The following is a 13,979-nucleotide window of genomic DNA, read 5'->3' as shown; positions in this document are numbered from 1 at the left end:
GTTCCTTTGCTTATTTTTAAGCAAATGTCACATCAATGTTTAGATATTAATTAGGAGTATTAAACGTAGGTTATTTACAAAACCTATTACATAAGTAGAGGCTAAACAGCGAGACGAACCTATTAAGCCTAATTAATCCATCATTAGCAAATGTTTACTGTAGCAACACATTGTCAAATCATGGACTAATTAGGCTTAATAGATTCGTCTCGCCGTTTAGCCTCCACTTATGTAATGGATTTTGTAAATAGTCTACGTTTAATACTCCTAATTAGTATCTATTAAACTCCTAATTAGTATCTAAATATTGATGTGACACTTGCTTAAAAATAAGCAAATGGAACCAAACCAGGCCTGACATGCATCGATCGTCGTGGACCGTCCTGCTCCTGCCTGCCTGCATGCTTCATGCTTGCAGCCACTCAAAAGCTACCCCGTCCTGAATCCTGATGACCATGCCAGGGAGAAGATCTGTTGTGTCACTGTGATACTTACCATGTACTGTCACATGGTTTTTTTACTTGCAGTTAATGACGCAGCTACTTTGTAGGTGATGTTGCAGGGGACTGAAGAAGCCCGGAAACCAGAAGGGCAGGGGCAGCAGCTCTTATCTCAGGCTCAGTCCTCAATCACGTTTGATGTTTCCATTATGACACGCAGGACCACCACACACCGCAGGTGAGTTTAATCTCTTCTACCCTTAACTTCTGCAAACTTTCATATAACCTTCTCATGGCGTGCATGAGAAGAATGCTTAACCTGCATATTACTGTTCACAAACTTTAATTTGTTTAGACTTCAGCCAACGACCAGAGATAGAAACTGTAGAGATTCTTCACATGTTATTGGTGATCAAAGTTAAAAACCATTCCCATTACAAGAGTCATATTCTCAATAAGCCCCGCTGAAATTATACTAATCTAGCAAAAGGGAGGGTCAAACCCTGGTTGGCTAGGCTACCACCCACATCATACTAGCGAACTCAGCCAGAGGCTCCTTCTTGTCCTCCGAATTCTCATACGCAAACAGCTGCTGCCAAAAGAGGGAAAACAGTGTGCTTGCTCACAGCCTTGCACACAACACTTGACCATCAAATAGTCCTACCCCTCAAAAGAAAATTTAAAAAAACTTTGGGCACAAATGCACAATAGAAAAGAGAAAAGGGTAAGGCCCTACCCACATGACCATACCAATATGCTGAATTGCTGATTGACATTTCTTCAATTATTTCATCATATCCTACTACAGCAAGGGACACCCGGGCCCTTTCTTACTACTGCCATAATCCATCAATAGAGATGTAGGAGTAATGATTTGGTCTTAGCATCTCTCTCTCTCACACATTCCTCTGCCCTCCCGAGCTTCTTGTATATAAACCAATGGCGAGTCACCATTGAACCCCCGGCCTGTTGCTTCTCCACCCCACCTCCTTGCCAAGAAAACTACGCCTAAGCATCAGCACACAGGAGGCAGGTAGTAGCCTATCACTAGCAGGCGCCTAGCTGCTGGCCAATGGCAAACTTCTCGCACCTCTCCCACCAGCACATGGAGCATGGCCTCGCCAACGCCTCCCACGGCACGCCGAGCTTCTTGTTCTGCCATGGGACGGCCCCGGCAGACTCATCCTCGCTGGAGACCTCATCTGGGGTCCTTGACACCTCTCCACGAGGCACTGCTTCTGAGGACAAGAAGATCAGGAAGACCAGGGAAGATTGTGCCAGCCTGAGCTCTGCTCAATCCAAGGTAGTTTAACTTACTACGTACTAGAATGAGCAGCATCACATCCAACACTAGAAAAGTGTTTCATTCATAACAAAAAGCTTATAGTTCTTGATAGAGATTAGTTTCATGAAGGTGTGGCACACAGTTTTGATCTTTTTTTCCCTTTCTGAAGCAAATTGGCAGGAGCTCTGCATTTCATTATACAGTTTGTTGATCTTGTGTGGTTGAACAAGCAGGACTCAAACTCAAAGGAGAGCACCAAAAAGAGGGGAGGAAAAAGAGAGAGAAGCAGCAAGGAGGTAGATGAGGAGGAGGAGCCCAAGGGGTACATCCATGTCAGGGCAAGGAGAGGGCAAGCAACAGACAGCCACAGCCTTGCAGAGAGGGTACTGCGCACCATTGCCTGCAAATTTTCACCATCATCTTTCCTGTTGACTTGTGGCTTTGTGTTGCTTAGCGTGGTTGTTTGGGCCTCTTTTTGCTCATTTTGTTGGGGCATTTTTCTTCAGGTGAGGAGGGAGAGAATCAGTGAGAGGATGAGGATGCTGCAGGCCCTGGTCCCTGGCTGTGACAAGGTTAATTTTGCTAACCACCAAATAAATTGCCTGTTGCAAAATTAATGCATGGTACTAATTTTCAGAGGGAAATATATGTTTTTTCTAATGTAGGTTACTGGGAAAGCCCTCATTTTGGATGAGATTATCAATTATGTTCAGTCCTTGCAGAACCAAGTTGAGGTAATACACATTACCAAATAAATAAATGCAAACGAGAGTAGATGATACAAGTTGATTTTTTTTTAAAAAAAGATATTACTATGTGACAACTGACAAGCTCACTTCTTGGTTGTGTAATGTGTTGCAGTTCCTTTCCATGAGAATTGCTTCCCTGAGCCCTGTGCTGTATGGTTTTGGCATGGACAGTGATGCCTTCAGTGACCACACTCAAGTATGCAAAATCTTACAATCTTTTCGCTAAACTGTATATTTTATCATCTCTGTTCCATCCCCTCTTGTCATGGTGTTCACTGTTCACAATCATAACTGCATCAGAAAATGGAAGGAATGCTCCACCATGAGGCGCTTGCAATGCCGACCTCTGTCATGAACCGAGCTCCATCCCAAGCTATCATGGACACAAACACCTCCAACTCCTCTCCCTCCTACGAGCTTCACGGCGATGGCAGCGCCAACATCACTTTCCCTCAGGTTCGTCTTCTGTTCATTTCCCTCTACCACATGATCATTCAGGATTCAGCTCCAAAGTACTGTTATCAGCTGACACTTATACGTCGCTTAACCTTCAGGACAGTGGCAGCTACATGGTGCAAGAGCCAAGGCAAGAGCTGTTCAATCAAGTGGCTTTCAGTAACCACATGTGCTCTTTCCAGTAGAAAGAGAGAATGAGGGAGAAACCAAGTAGAGGACCCTACGTGATGACGACAGGTAATGCAGCAAAGTTTAGTGGAGCCATGTTTGAAGTTCTAGCTATGTTCCAAGATAACTAGGACACATATCCTGCAGAATTTATATATCTTTCTCAAAATTCATTTTGAATAATTGTGTTTGTTTGCTTGTTTTCCGCATCTGCAGGAGGAAATAATGCTGTGATCGACGGAGGTAGAAGGTAGCACCAGATGAGTTTGTGATGTTGGACGTAATCCATCCCCTTGTCTGGTGGTTGTAACGGGACCCTGCAGTAGCTAGCATTAGCAGTAGTAGTAGACTTTGTTACACGCTATTAGATTTGAAGTCTATGTTAGTATGACCTCAGTTAGGCATTGTTGCTCTTGGGGCTCTTCCCAAAGGGTTTCTTGCCATTGTACTCTACCTGGAAAAAGGAAAAAAAAAGGTCATTTGTTCATACAAAAAGTAAATTTATGCTGCCCATTGAGCGACTGTGTCTCAGTAAGTTTTGAATATATATTTACAGCATGGAAATTGGTCAATGTTCTGTACTCCCTCTGTCCTTAAATTTAATGCATATTTTGACTAGGAAAAACCAACCTTTATAAATTTTGACCAAAGGTTAATCACATTATATACATATTGAGAGCAGAAAAGTTGCATCAATAGATTTATATTCAAATCAGCTTTCAGATGGTAGTGATCTTATATCAACTTAAAATTATTGCAGGAGAATTAAAGGTCAAAATCTACTCTGACTTTTCGTCTACCAAAATATGCCTTACGATGATGGGACTATTCGTGAGTTGTTGTTAATCCTTTTTAACCAAGTAGCTAGAATAGTGTACTTAATAATATCGTGCAGTAAATGTGTCTGTACCATCGGGTACTTCTGGTCCCTGCATTGTACAATAAGTTGGCTCTGGCTCAGCTGTGATTCCTCTTCAGATTGGCGTTGTACGTTAGGAACAATTTGCACCACCCTGAATGCAAGAAGACTCGCGCCGTCTATTCCGATCCACCAATTTTGTTTGCCGAAGCCTTCAACCACAACATCGTTCTGCTGGCAAAACCGCAAAATAGAAACCAAACAGAACCATCATGCTGGCCCCTTACCATCTACTGCAACGACAAGGGAATTATTCACTCCATGGGTTAGGTTACTTCTTTTTTGTGAACCGAATTCTTGGTGAAAACATCGTATCATCATAAGTTAAAAACCGGAAAGTTCAGTGAGCAGGTGGGTGGCCAAGCTTTCCAGCAGGAAACCAATCATTTGTGCCTCTCCTCCAGGCTCCATCTGCCAGTAGTGCCACTTGACCGATGCGAACGATCCGTGTCGATCTCGAGCGATGGCGCGGCGCCATCTGATGCCCGGAACCGCGTGGGCGACGGTGCATAACCCCCACGGCCGTCGTCCAATCAGCCCGGCCGGCCCTGACGCACGCGGTCGCTAGCTAGCACGTCAGCTCGGCGTCCCGGCCGCGCGACACGGCGAGCTCGGTTCGGTGGCGACGACGGCGACGGCCGGACAGCGAGGGCGATCTCGATAGGCTAGCTTCTCCGCCCGGACCCCGCCGGCCGGCCGGTGCCCGGCTACGCATGAAAAGGGGACGAGGCTGACACGGCGACGCTAACCCCTCGCGCGCGGCCGGATTCGCTCGCTCGCTCGATCGAAGCGGCAGGCCGTTGTTGCATTGCGCGTCCGATCGATCGGGGATGACCGATGACAATGACGACGACGACGCGACATGCGTGTGCTAGCGCCGGGGCCGGGCGCGGGGGAAGGGCAGCGAGCCGGCACGGGGGCATGGGCCGATGCGTGGCCGTGTCCCGGAGCGGTCGCCGCGGCCAGCGGCCTGGGGCCAGAACGAGGCTGTCTCGCGAGGGGACATGCTACTTACCTAATCATCACCACAGTGTTCTTCATCTTGTTCACAAGTTTTGATTCGTTTCAAGTAAAATTTGCAAAACTTGGGCATGTTTATTTGGAAGAGATCCCACTGCAGGCTTGATGTACGAACCGAAGGAGGCACGATGCTCCATGCTGCATGCCCTCCCTGATTCTCCTCACTTTTCACGGCCTGCAGTGCAGGGTGTTCCAGCGTCCCGGACTAGAAGAAGCACGGCCCGGTCAAAACAATCCAGCGGTAGTAGGGGTACACCCGCCATGATGCCACTGCTGCTGAATCCTCGCGCATTACGTTTCCTGTGGGCTGGGGCAGCTGCCGCCGCAGGCACAGTAACCTGAATCAATCCAGACGACGGCATTAACGCAAAAGCCTGTGCCTGCGACGCAAAGCAACCACAAACAGTCGCCTCAACTTGCTGCAAGAGCCAATTCAATGCATGCAGGACGAAGGAAAAATATCAAAGGAAAATGAAAGACTAAACCAAGGATGGAGACTGGAGAGTAGGGACAGTGCCGGTGCCGGTAACGGGATGGAGGTTTTCGTTTCGTCTGTCTAATCGTTTGTTAGCCGCGTCGCTTCAGGCTGTCAGCTCAAGTGAGAAAAGGCCAGGGCCAGGGAGCCTCTCGTGTCTCGACCGATGGTCCTCCGGTCACCCGATTCCCATCCCGGGCTGCCGCTGGTCAGCGAGATGAGATGCGCTGGCCGGCTGCCCGGGTCAATCCATTCCTCCGCCTGCAACCATCGGCGGAGTCCCGTCGAGGCGTCGATCGGCCAGCCATGCCCGAAACAGTGGCCCTCCCCATCCCCGTCCCTGTCGCTGTCCCACTTGGGGCAGCTCCAACCGATCCGGCCGAGCACAGCCGCGTCCGAAAAGCATCTTCAGATCACTGCGCCCCGGCCCATCGGTCGCGTCGCGTCGCGCGCACAGTTTGCTGGCTGAGGCGATGGGCCCTGCGCCGCTCGGTCGACGACGAGATGCATGCACGGGCACCGTGCGCGGCAGCGAGGGATGGAGGCGGAGCTGCCGATCCCGGGCGGGCCGGGGCAGGGCGGGACGCCCGGACGGGATCGATCGGTCGATGGATCTCTCATCTCTGCGCGCGCGGGGCCGCCGGTGCCATGGGCGCGCGGGCTCTCCGATCCCTACCAGCCGTGTGGGATCGATGGGACACGGGCGCATGGTCGCATGGACCCCCGGCACGGCCCGGCCGGTTGCACCATTGCATGCACGTGCTAGCAGGCGGCCAGCGGCGACGGCAGGTGGCAGGCGGCGACGGCGGCGTGTCTGCGTGGACGCACTGTGCCGGGGTGGGGGCAAGGCGCTGGCGCGCGGTGGGAGCCAAGCCAACAGCCAAGGCAATGCCGCCAACAGCCATTTGGATCGGAGCTGTTTGTAGCTGGCGCTTGTGGCGGAGGCGCTTGTCCTAGGATGCTACGTGTCGCCACCGGGTTCGCCGCCGTGGTGGGGGTTTTACCGTCTCGTCTGAAAAGCCAGGAATTTCGTTTCATTCATGGGAACCCGTTGTAACTTAGGGCAGTCACGAAAGGTTCCCAAGTTCCAAATGCCGCTGTGTTCTAGACACAACACAAGCCTCTAATGGCGGCACACGAACAAGTCGCCACGACGATCCAGGGCCGGGTTATTCGATCAGAGATCAGCCGCCGTGCACCTGCGATGCCAATGCCATGGCACGATGATCTGTCCGTCCGTCATTCATGGCGGGGGACCGGCGACGAGAGCCCGTACGACGAGGGCGGCGCGCATACCGGCCACAACGGCCAAGTAACCGACCTGCTGCACCGGCCACTCAATGCTACGTACGCCAGCTTTTGGCCGCGCGCAGCGCCTTGGACGCCCTCTCCCCTGCCCGCGCCCCGGCGCACGCACACCCTGCCCCGCCACGGACGAGGGCCGGCTGTGCCGTGCGGGTGGTGGGCGTGGGGCGGGCTCACCGCTCGCGGCGCCTGTGCGCGTGGCGTGCGGCGCATGCTGCTGCACTGCACTGCACCTGCGCGGTGCCTTTTACTCCGCTCGGCCCTCCCGAGCCCCTGCCGCCCCCGTCTCTGCGCCGTGGATCAGGCGGCATGAGGGCCGGGGCCGCGCGGCCGGTGGTCACCGCCCCCGCCCCGCCGCGCTGGTCCCCCTGCGGCTGCGGCCCTGGTGGCGTGCTTGGCCCGCACGCAGGCCGCCCGACCATTTGCTCGCCGCCAACGCCAACTACAACGCCACAACGAACGCTAGCGTCAAAGCGGCATGGTTACATGCGTTCAGCAAGCGTTTCAGCTGAACTGCTAGTGCTGCCGGCCTGAGCCCTGTGCCGGCAGGGCAGCGCCTCCAATCTCCACTGAAAAGCGAGAGGCCGCTGCTCGATCCGACTGTTCGTGCCCAGTCAGTAATTTCAATTGTTCGTGTCACGAACAGTTAACAGTTCGATACAGGTTACAGAGAGGGCCACAGATTTCTGAAGCATCACGCAGTGCTCTCGGGTAGAGGTAGACGGGTACATTCAGAGAGCCAGAATAGAGGACTGGAGGACTGCGGGAGTCGGCACGGCTGACGCTGAAGAGAAGTGAAGCTTTTAATGCGATCACGCTTGGCATGCATCTAACGGATCAGTGGTCACATGACAGTATGACACTACCATCATAGACATAGTACCACACCACTGCGGAAGAAGCACGTTAAATGGCCAGGCAGCGGCCAGTAAGGGTTGGTTTTTGCTCTGGACCAGAAGGACCAGTACATAAAGGGTTCCCATTAACATTTCAAGTCGTCATTGGGTAAGACCACAGCCAGTCACCTTGCTCTGAGCACAGGAGCCTAGTCGTTCAGTGGACACCAATCAGCAAACCAACAAAAACATTCCGACACTTTTCTTGGTCTCAGGAAGGCAAAATGCGCAGCTGTGCACTAGCGAGCGTCGAAACGATATGTGGTCCGGCTTCTGCCTTCTGGTGACCAAAGTCTCACCATGCTTGCTCCGATTCCTATGATTTCTGAAGTTCACAAAAAAAAGGATATAGTAGATAGGTAAGAAGTGTAGAAACATTTGTTTAGAACAAAGTAACAAAGTACAGACGTCGAGGAGTTCTCACTTGGATTGGAAGGTAGAGCTTGAATTCAGGTGGCAGCTCCTCCTCTGAGTAGAGGCGATCCGAGAAATAAATTCTGCGGAGCCGACAGTTTGCATGAACTTGCACCCGGAGCGTCTCAACGTAGTTTGTGCCATACGCTCTTTTTGTCAGATCAGCGAGGTTCAACTGAATGTTGTTCCAGCCATCGTCAAGCTTCAACGGCATTGTGCAGATATATGGCTTCACCCTTGTAACAGACTGCAAAAAGGGTTTACAAGTCAGGATGATTGCATGCACATTGTGTACACACTTTAGGCGCCTCAAATAAAAATTAAAGGTGCAAAAACGGAACACGCCAATCAACTCAAATACATCAACCATTATGTCTACAATTACTTCTAGGTGCCTAATGGAAGGAAAAAACAAGGTGAAATATAAGACTAAATATTTGCATGCCGACTGCAGAATTTTCACACCCATATTGTTGACAGATGCCGAAAACAGCGACAGGCCCAGGTAAGGAGCATTAAGTACTAGAATTACATAATTCATGAGTAGAAGTTTGCAGGGATAATGATATATCCTTCTTTCCGGTTTCCCAAAGCCCAAGGTAAAGGTGAAGCAGAAGACATTTGGAGACTGGATAACACTACTCAAATAAATTAAAATAGCTGAGGTATAAAACTTGTATTTGCATGTACTGTTTGTTTAATCCAAGAACTGACATAGTTCTATTATTCTTAAGTATGAAATAGAAAATTGCAAGCACCAAATGTTGATCCTAGAGCGGCATGCAATTCCACCATTTTTTTACTAGGATCTATGTTCTTGTGAAATACTGTTTACAGATAGCTGATGATGTTCAACAGTAAAAAGGATCAACAAAACTGAAGTTAGAAAGGAGGTAACGATATGGGGTCACCGATGAAAACATAATAAATCTAACAGATAAGCACGGCGCACAATTTACTGCTACGGAAAATGGAATGATTAACAGCTCTTACACACTTGAAAATTTGATGCCCGAAATCGCCGACGGACATTCTTATCATCCAGAACTTGGATCTCAAACGTGAAGTATTTCTTAAGATTTTTCACAATAATGGCCAGAAACGGAAGCTTGATTCCAAGAGTGGCAGAAGGATCAGCTGGGCATGTGATGTAAGTTGACTGCACATTTGTTCCAATGATTTCAAGTACATTAGACTGGATATCCTCATCCTGAGGCCGTTTAATGTGCCCATCCACAACTGCATATGGACAAAGCATTAGAAACACAAATGATGCATTTGACAAAAAGATTAGTGTAAATCAGAATGAAGCATGAATGTATTTAGGTTCTAGCAAAAGTTTCACACTTGCAAGTTGCAACACATGTACTGATGGACAAGTCAAATTTTAAATATGCTACTTTTCTAGTATTTAAACACCGTACTCACCTAGGTACAGTCAACTATAACTAGGGTACAACAGCTATCTAGCAGAACTCAGGAATTTACGATCCAAGCTTTCATATACTCTTTTCATATAACTATTTCATATAAATTATATATTGTTTCTGAGTGATAATCTCAGATGTCAGGATGATATCAAAAGCACTTTTTTTTCCTTAAAATCAAGGTCACAGTGTTCATACAAAAAGAAATATGTAAACTGTAAAGAATCTGCCAGTAGACTGACTCATGCTCCAGAATTTAACTTATATTGTAACAGATTATCTGAGTGTGGAATCCAACAATCAACCCAATGCAAGTATGTTCTAGCAAATGAAGTTCATAATTTATATCACACTAAGCAAACAAAAAGTTAAGAAAAACAACAATCAGAAGCAGTGCTTCAGCAGCTGAAAGATCAATTCCAAACCAAATTAAACAATGCCCTGATTCCCTGTCAACAAAACAGAATGGAACAAAGGAAAAAAAAGGTGTTTGCAGCATAGAAGCGTCGAATATTAAAGAGGAGACATCAAGAAGATAACGAACCTTCCTTGTCCCATATCTGCAATGGTTTGGTCCTGAATAAATTACAACACAAAAGCATGAGATATCTTGTTCAAAGATCACATGAGAGCATAAAGGAGCTAATATGGGATAACCACACTACCTACCCAAGGCTATAAAGAATGGAAAGGAACCCAGACTGAAATGTATTCTTGAACATGTTCCGAAGCTTGTAGAGTTAAACTCCAAAATACAGGAACAGAAATAGGAAAACCTTCACTCTGCAATCTGCAGAAATGTTGTATCAGTTAGGGGCTCAGGCTTAAACATTTAGAAACATTACAACGGTTTGAGATGAGAATGTAAGGACATAAGGTTTTTGTTCCTCTGAATATACATGGCTCTGATGATGTATCGTCTGTTAATTGTATCATTGTATTCTCGAGGCAACTACAGGTAAAATGGCATCATTGGTCTCAGCAGCGAGTTGAGAACTTGAGATATGAAATTAGACAAACAGAGGTGCTTGTTAAGGTTTTTTTTTTTGAAAAAAAACAAAGGTGACTCTTAAGTCCTAACTCCAGCCCAGTTTAAGGCATGGGTACACACATGCAGAACGCTTTTTTTTTTTTGCGAAAAATCGAAGTTAGTAGGTAAAAACACATGGTCAGATCCGAATACAAATAACATACGTTAGGGTTTGGGGTCTCGATTTCGCGCAGCAGGAAAGGAAGAGAATGGGCGGAAAAACCTGGCGGTGTCGGATGCTCGTCGCCGTCGAAGCGCCCGACGAAGATCTGGCCTTGCCAAGGGCGCCGCCGGGTGCCCTGTGATCACCGCTAGGAAAGAGAGGCCGATAGAGAGGGGTGAAGCCGTAAAGCGGAGAAAGGAAGAAAAAAAGAGGTTGGACACGACGCGCTCGGAGTCTCGGGCCTTCCTTCCCGGGTGAGCGGGCCATGCCTCCCATGGGCCGAGCGGGTTCCTGAGACCTCTAGAGTGGGCCATGTCTCCTGTGGGCCGAGTGAGCCATGATAAGATCTCTACGCGATGGAGTCCAAAAAAAATCAATAAGCCCATTTCTATTTCCCCATCAGAATCCGATGGAGGGCAAACTACGAAGCAATTCATCCACTTCTAGTAATACATCGAAAGTGTTTCGTGATCCTTATGCAATACCATCCTTTCATGGACCGACGAAAACCAGTACAAAAAGATAAAGACGAAACATTGTAATTTGTATAAACACCTTTTATTAACAGAAACAGAGTCCACTTATTTACGAAAAGTAACACAACCAAGATTCACTTCATACTGTCCAAAAATCATAGCAAGTCAAATGCACAGATAATTTTTGCTGTCCCAGGATGCCAGACACAAGGAGGCTTCAAGGGCATGTATGTCAGAAGCAGCAGCAGCAGCACTCATCCAGTATGCAGCAGCAGCAAAGAGCGGCCAACCTGCAAAAGGAAACACGGTCAGGTCAGCTTAGAACTCTGCAATTTTGAAATAAAGTGAAATAGGCGGCAGCACCACAACGTTCTCTAGTACTCCCTCCGTTCCAAATTACTATTCATTTATCTTTTCTAGATACACATCTTTGATATGCACCTAGATATGTACTTGTCTAGATACATAGCAAAAGTGATGTATCTAGAAAAGTCAAAACGAATAGTAATTCGGGGTGGAGGGAGTATTTCACTAGGTAAAGCATGTCTGCATTTGGACATAATTTTCTTGAGCAACCTTTAAATCAAGACATACACCTGTATCGGTACAAAGTTTGCTTTCAGCAAGTACTGCGCATACAAAAACCTCATAAACTCTGTCATTTTTACCAGGCCTATCTCAACGTATAAATTTCAGTCCTTATTTAAGATTTAGTGTTATTCTGCATAACTTTGCATGCAAAGTACACTTGGAATGATTTTTTTTTTGAGATAGCCTCGCTTATGAAAGTACACTTAGAATGATTATCAAGCCCAAAAATGATGTTTCTTACGATAGTACTTTTACAAGTGCTTCCATAACACAGAGGTCAATCTGTATACTATTTTCTTTGAATCTTTATTGAGCTCAACAGGTATATACCGAAACTAGGTCAATGACCTTATCAAATAACAAACATTTTTAGTCAACATAAGTGGCTGGTGCAAATAATAGAGTCTAGAGAACACCTATAAGGCAGTACATTTTCCTCCAAAAAGAAAATAATTGAGACCAAGTCAACTGATGTCGGGATCAGACCACAAGATAAATAAACTAATCCAGCACATTAGTCATATAAACTACTTCAGAACAAATCAGATAGTCAAAGCTCAGCAAGTCAGCATACAGCCATAGTTCATTTTTTATCTGCATGGTACTATTTTAGAGTGTTATAAAAAGGCCATGTATTAATCACGTAAACATGTTTGCTCTTATCCATACAGTAAATAAAACCTGTCAAAATCAGTTTACTAAAATCACATTTGTTAGCGCTGTACACATGCTTTCAGTTTCTACTTGCGGATAATTTCAGGATTTGACTTTAGTGTTGCAAAGATGTGCAAACAGCCAAACAGTAAGGGAACTAACAATGACAGTGAATAGAGTTAACAAGCAAGGGGACATAAATAAGTGAAATGCTAATAAGCTTTCATGATGTAACTTTGCTTTTGAGGCTATCCACCTTTTCTAATAATGGGATAAGAACACATATTTACAAATCAGTATATACTTTTTTATGCCTAGTTACCCATTTTCATTAAGAGGTCTGCACACAACAAATTTGCCTTTGTTTTTTGTTCCAACCGTACATGGATAGGATAGCTATTCATAGTCAGGTTTGATGATCCACCTCCATTTGAGATACATTGGTAATCAGTTTCTTTGACGATGTAAATGTTCTCTAAGCTTTCAATAAAGTTGGGCGAATGCCTTTGGTAAAAAAAAAAGTTTCTTTGACGATGGCAACATTTACTGTGTTCCTTCCCTTATATAAAATCTGGTCAGTCCTTTTTTTTCCCTAGAAACATAAATTGTATCAGAACAGGTATGATTTCCTCTTCCTATCCTCAGGTGATCAGATCTGAGCAAGGTCTGTATTACCATCCTTTCAGGAAGCCGAGGCAGCAGTCATCCTCCTCGTGGTGGTGGTGGTGGCCATGGTGATGGTGGTGGTGATGATGGTCATCATGGTGGTGATGGTGGCCGTGGTGGTGATGCCCGCCATGCGGTGGCGGATATCCGTAGGGCTGCTGCCCGTCGTTGAAGTAGCCCTGGTACCCCGGAGGCGGCTGCTGCGGCGGCGGGTAGTAAGGCCCCTGCGGTGGAGCCTGAGGAGGCGGGTACGGCTGCGAGTACCCTGTGGAAACAGCACAAGAACCCGGATCAGATCAGCGATGAGCCTTCCAAACCCCAATTATCCGAGATAAGATCCGGCGCTGCATTGCACGGCAAATTCACTCCGGCTCCCAGAAGGGCGACGGCTCGATCTGTACTGTACCTGACGGATTGGGAACGGAGAGGAGGGGATCTCTGACGGGGAATTCAGATCAAGAAACGTTTTAGCTATTGGGGAGGGCGGAGAGGAAGAGTGTACTTGCCTGGCGGTGGGTAGGACTCCGGGATCTTTTGGTAGCTCATGGCGCCGTCGCCGCCTCGCCGTGCCCTGCTCGCTTTACCCCGATGCCCGATCGCTTCTCGTCCAGGTCTTCTTCCTCCAGTTCCACAACTGGCGGGGCGTTAGCATCGCGTGCCTGTTGATGAATGATGTCTCGTGGGTTGTTGTGGCTCGGCGGAGGCTTGCGGGTCCACTAAGCCGCAGTGGGCTCACAGATGGTGTACGTCATGGGCCTACGTTCCCCATTTGCAGCCCACATCAATAGAATGGGCCTCGGATTGCGGTTACTTGAGTCACGACGGGATTTCTCAGACTAGTAGCA

General features: G+C 47.5%; 3 protein-coding genes across 3 annotated transcripts; 1 reads left to right on the top strand and 2 right to left on the bottom strand.

The window, feature by feature from the left end:
• Window positions 1–1,287: 1,287 nt before the first annotated feature.
• On the top strand, window positions 1,288–3,615 carry LOC117842515 (transcription factor BC1). Its single transcript, XM_034722988.2, has 8 exons — window positions 1,288–1,743; window positions 1,959–2,108; window positions 2,232–2,297; window positions 2,391–2,459; window positions 2,587–2,670; window positions 2,775–2,930; window positions 3,029–3,167; window positions 3,315–3,615. The coding sequence occupies exons 1-7, from the start codon at window positions 1,513–1,515 to the stop codon at window positions 3,113–3,115; spliced, it is 843 nt and encodes a 280-aa protein (XP_034578879.1). The 5' UTR covers window positions 1,288–1,512; the 3' UTR covers window positions 3,116–3,167; window positions 3,315–3,615.
• Window positions 3,616–7,708: 4,093 nt separating this feature from the next.
• LOC117845164 (uncharacterized) lies at window positions 7,709–10,967 on the bottom strand. Its single transcript, XM_034726100.2, has 6 exons — window positions 10,808–10,967; window positions 10,224–10,344; window positions 10,099–10,130; window positions 9,125–9,366; window positions 8,138–8,374; window positions 7,709–8,038 (listed from the first exon to the last, which is right to left on the bottom strand). The coding sequence occupies exons 2-6, from the start codon at window positions 10,274–10,276 to the stop codon at window positions 8,030–8,032; spliced, it is 573 nt and encodes a 190-aa protein (XP_034581991.1). The 5' UTR covers window positions 10,277–10,344; window positions 10,808–10,967; the 3' UTR covers window positions 7,709–8,029.
• A 322-nt stretch (window positions 10,968–11,289) lies between these two features.
• Window positions 11,290–13,801, bottom strand: LOC117845165 (uncharacterized). Its single transcript, XM_034726101.2, has 3 exons — window positions 13,641–13,801; window positions 13,144–13,399; window positions 11,290–11,513 (listed from the first exon to the last, which is right to left on the bottom strand). The coding sequence occupies exons 1-3, from the start codon at window positions 13,678–13,680 to the stop codon at window positions 11,456–11,458; spliced, it is 354 nt and encodes a 117-aa protein (XP_034581992.1). The 5' UTR covers window positions 13,681–13,801; the 3' UTR covers window positions 11,290–11,455.
• Between the last annotated feature and the right edge of the window lie 178 nt (window positions 13,802–13,979).

The sequence above is a fragment of the Setaria viridis genome, chromosome 2, assembly GCF_005286985.2.
Source record: "Setaria viridis chromosome 2, Setaria_viridis_v4.0, whole genome shotgun sequence".
NCBI lineage: Eukaryota > Viridiplantae > Streptophyta > Magnoliopsida > Poales > Poaceae > Setaria > Setaria viridis.
This window is presented reverse-complemented; position numbering and strand designations above follow the sequence as displayed.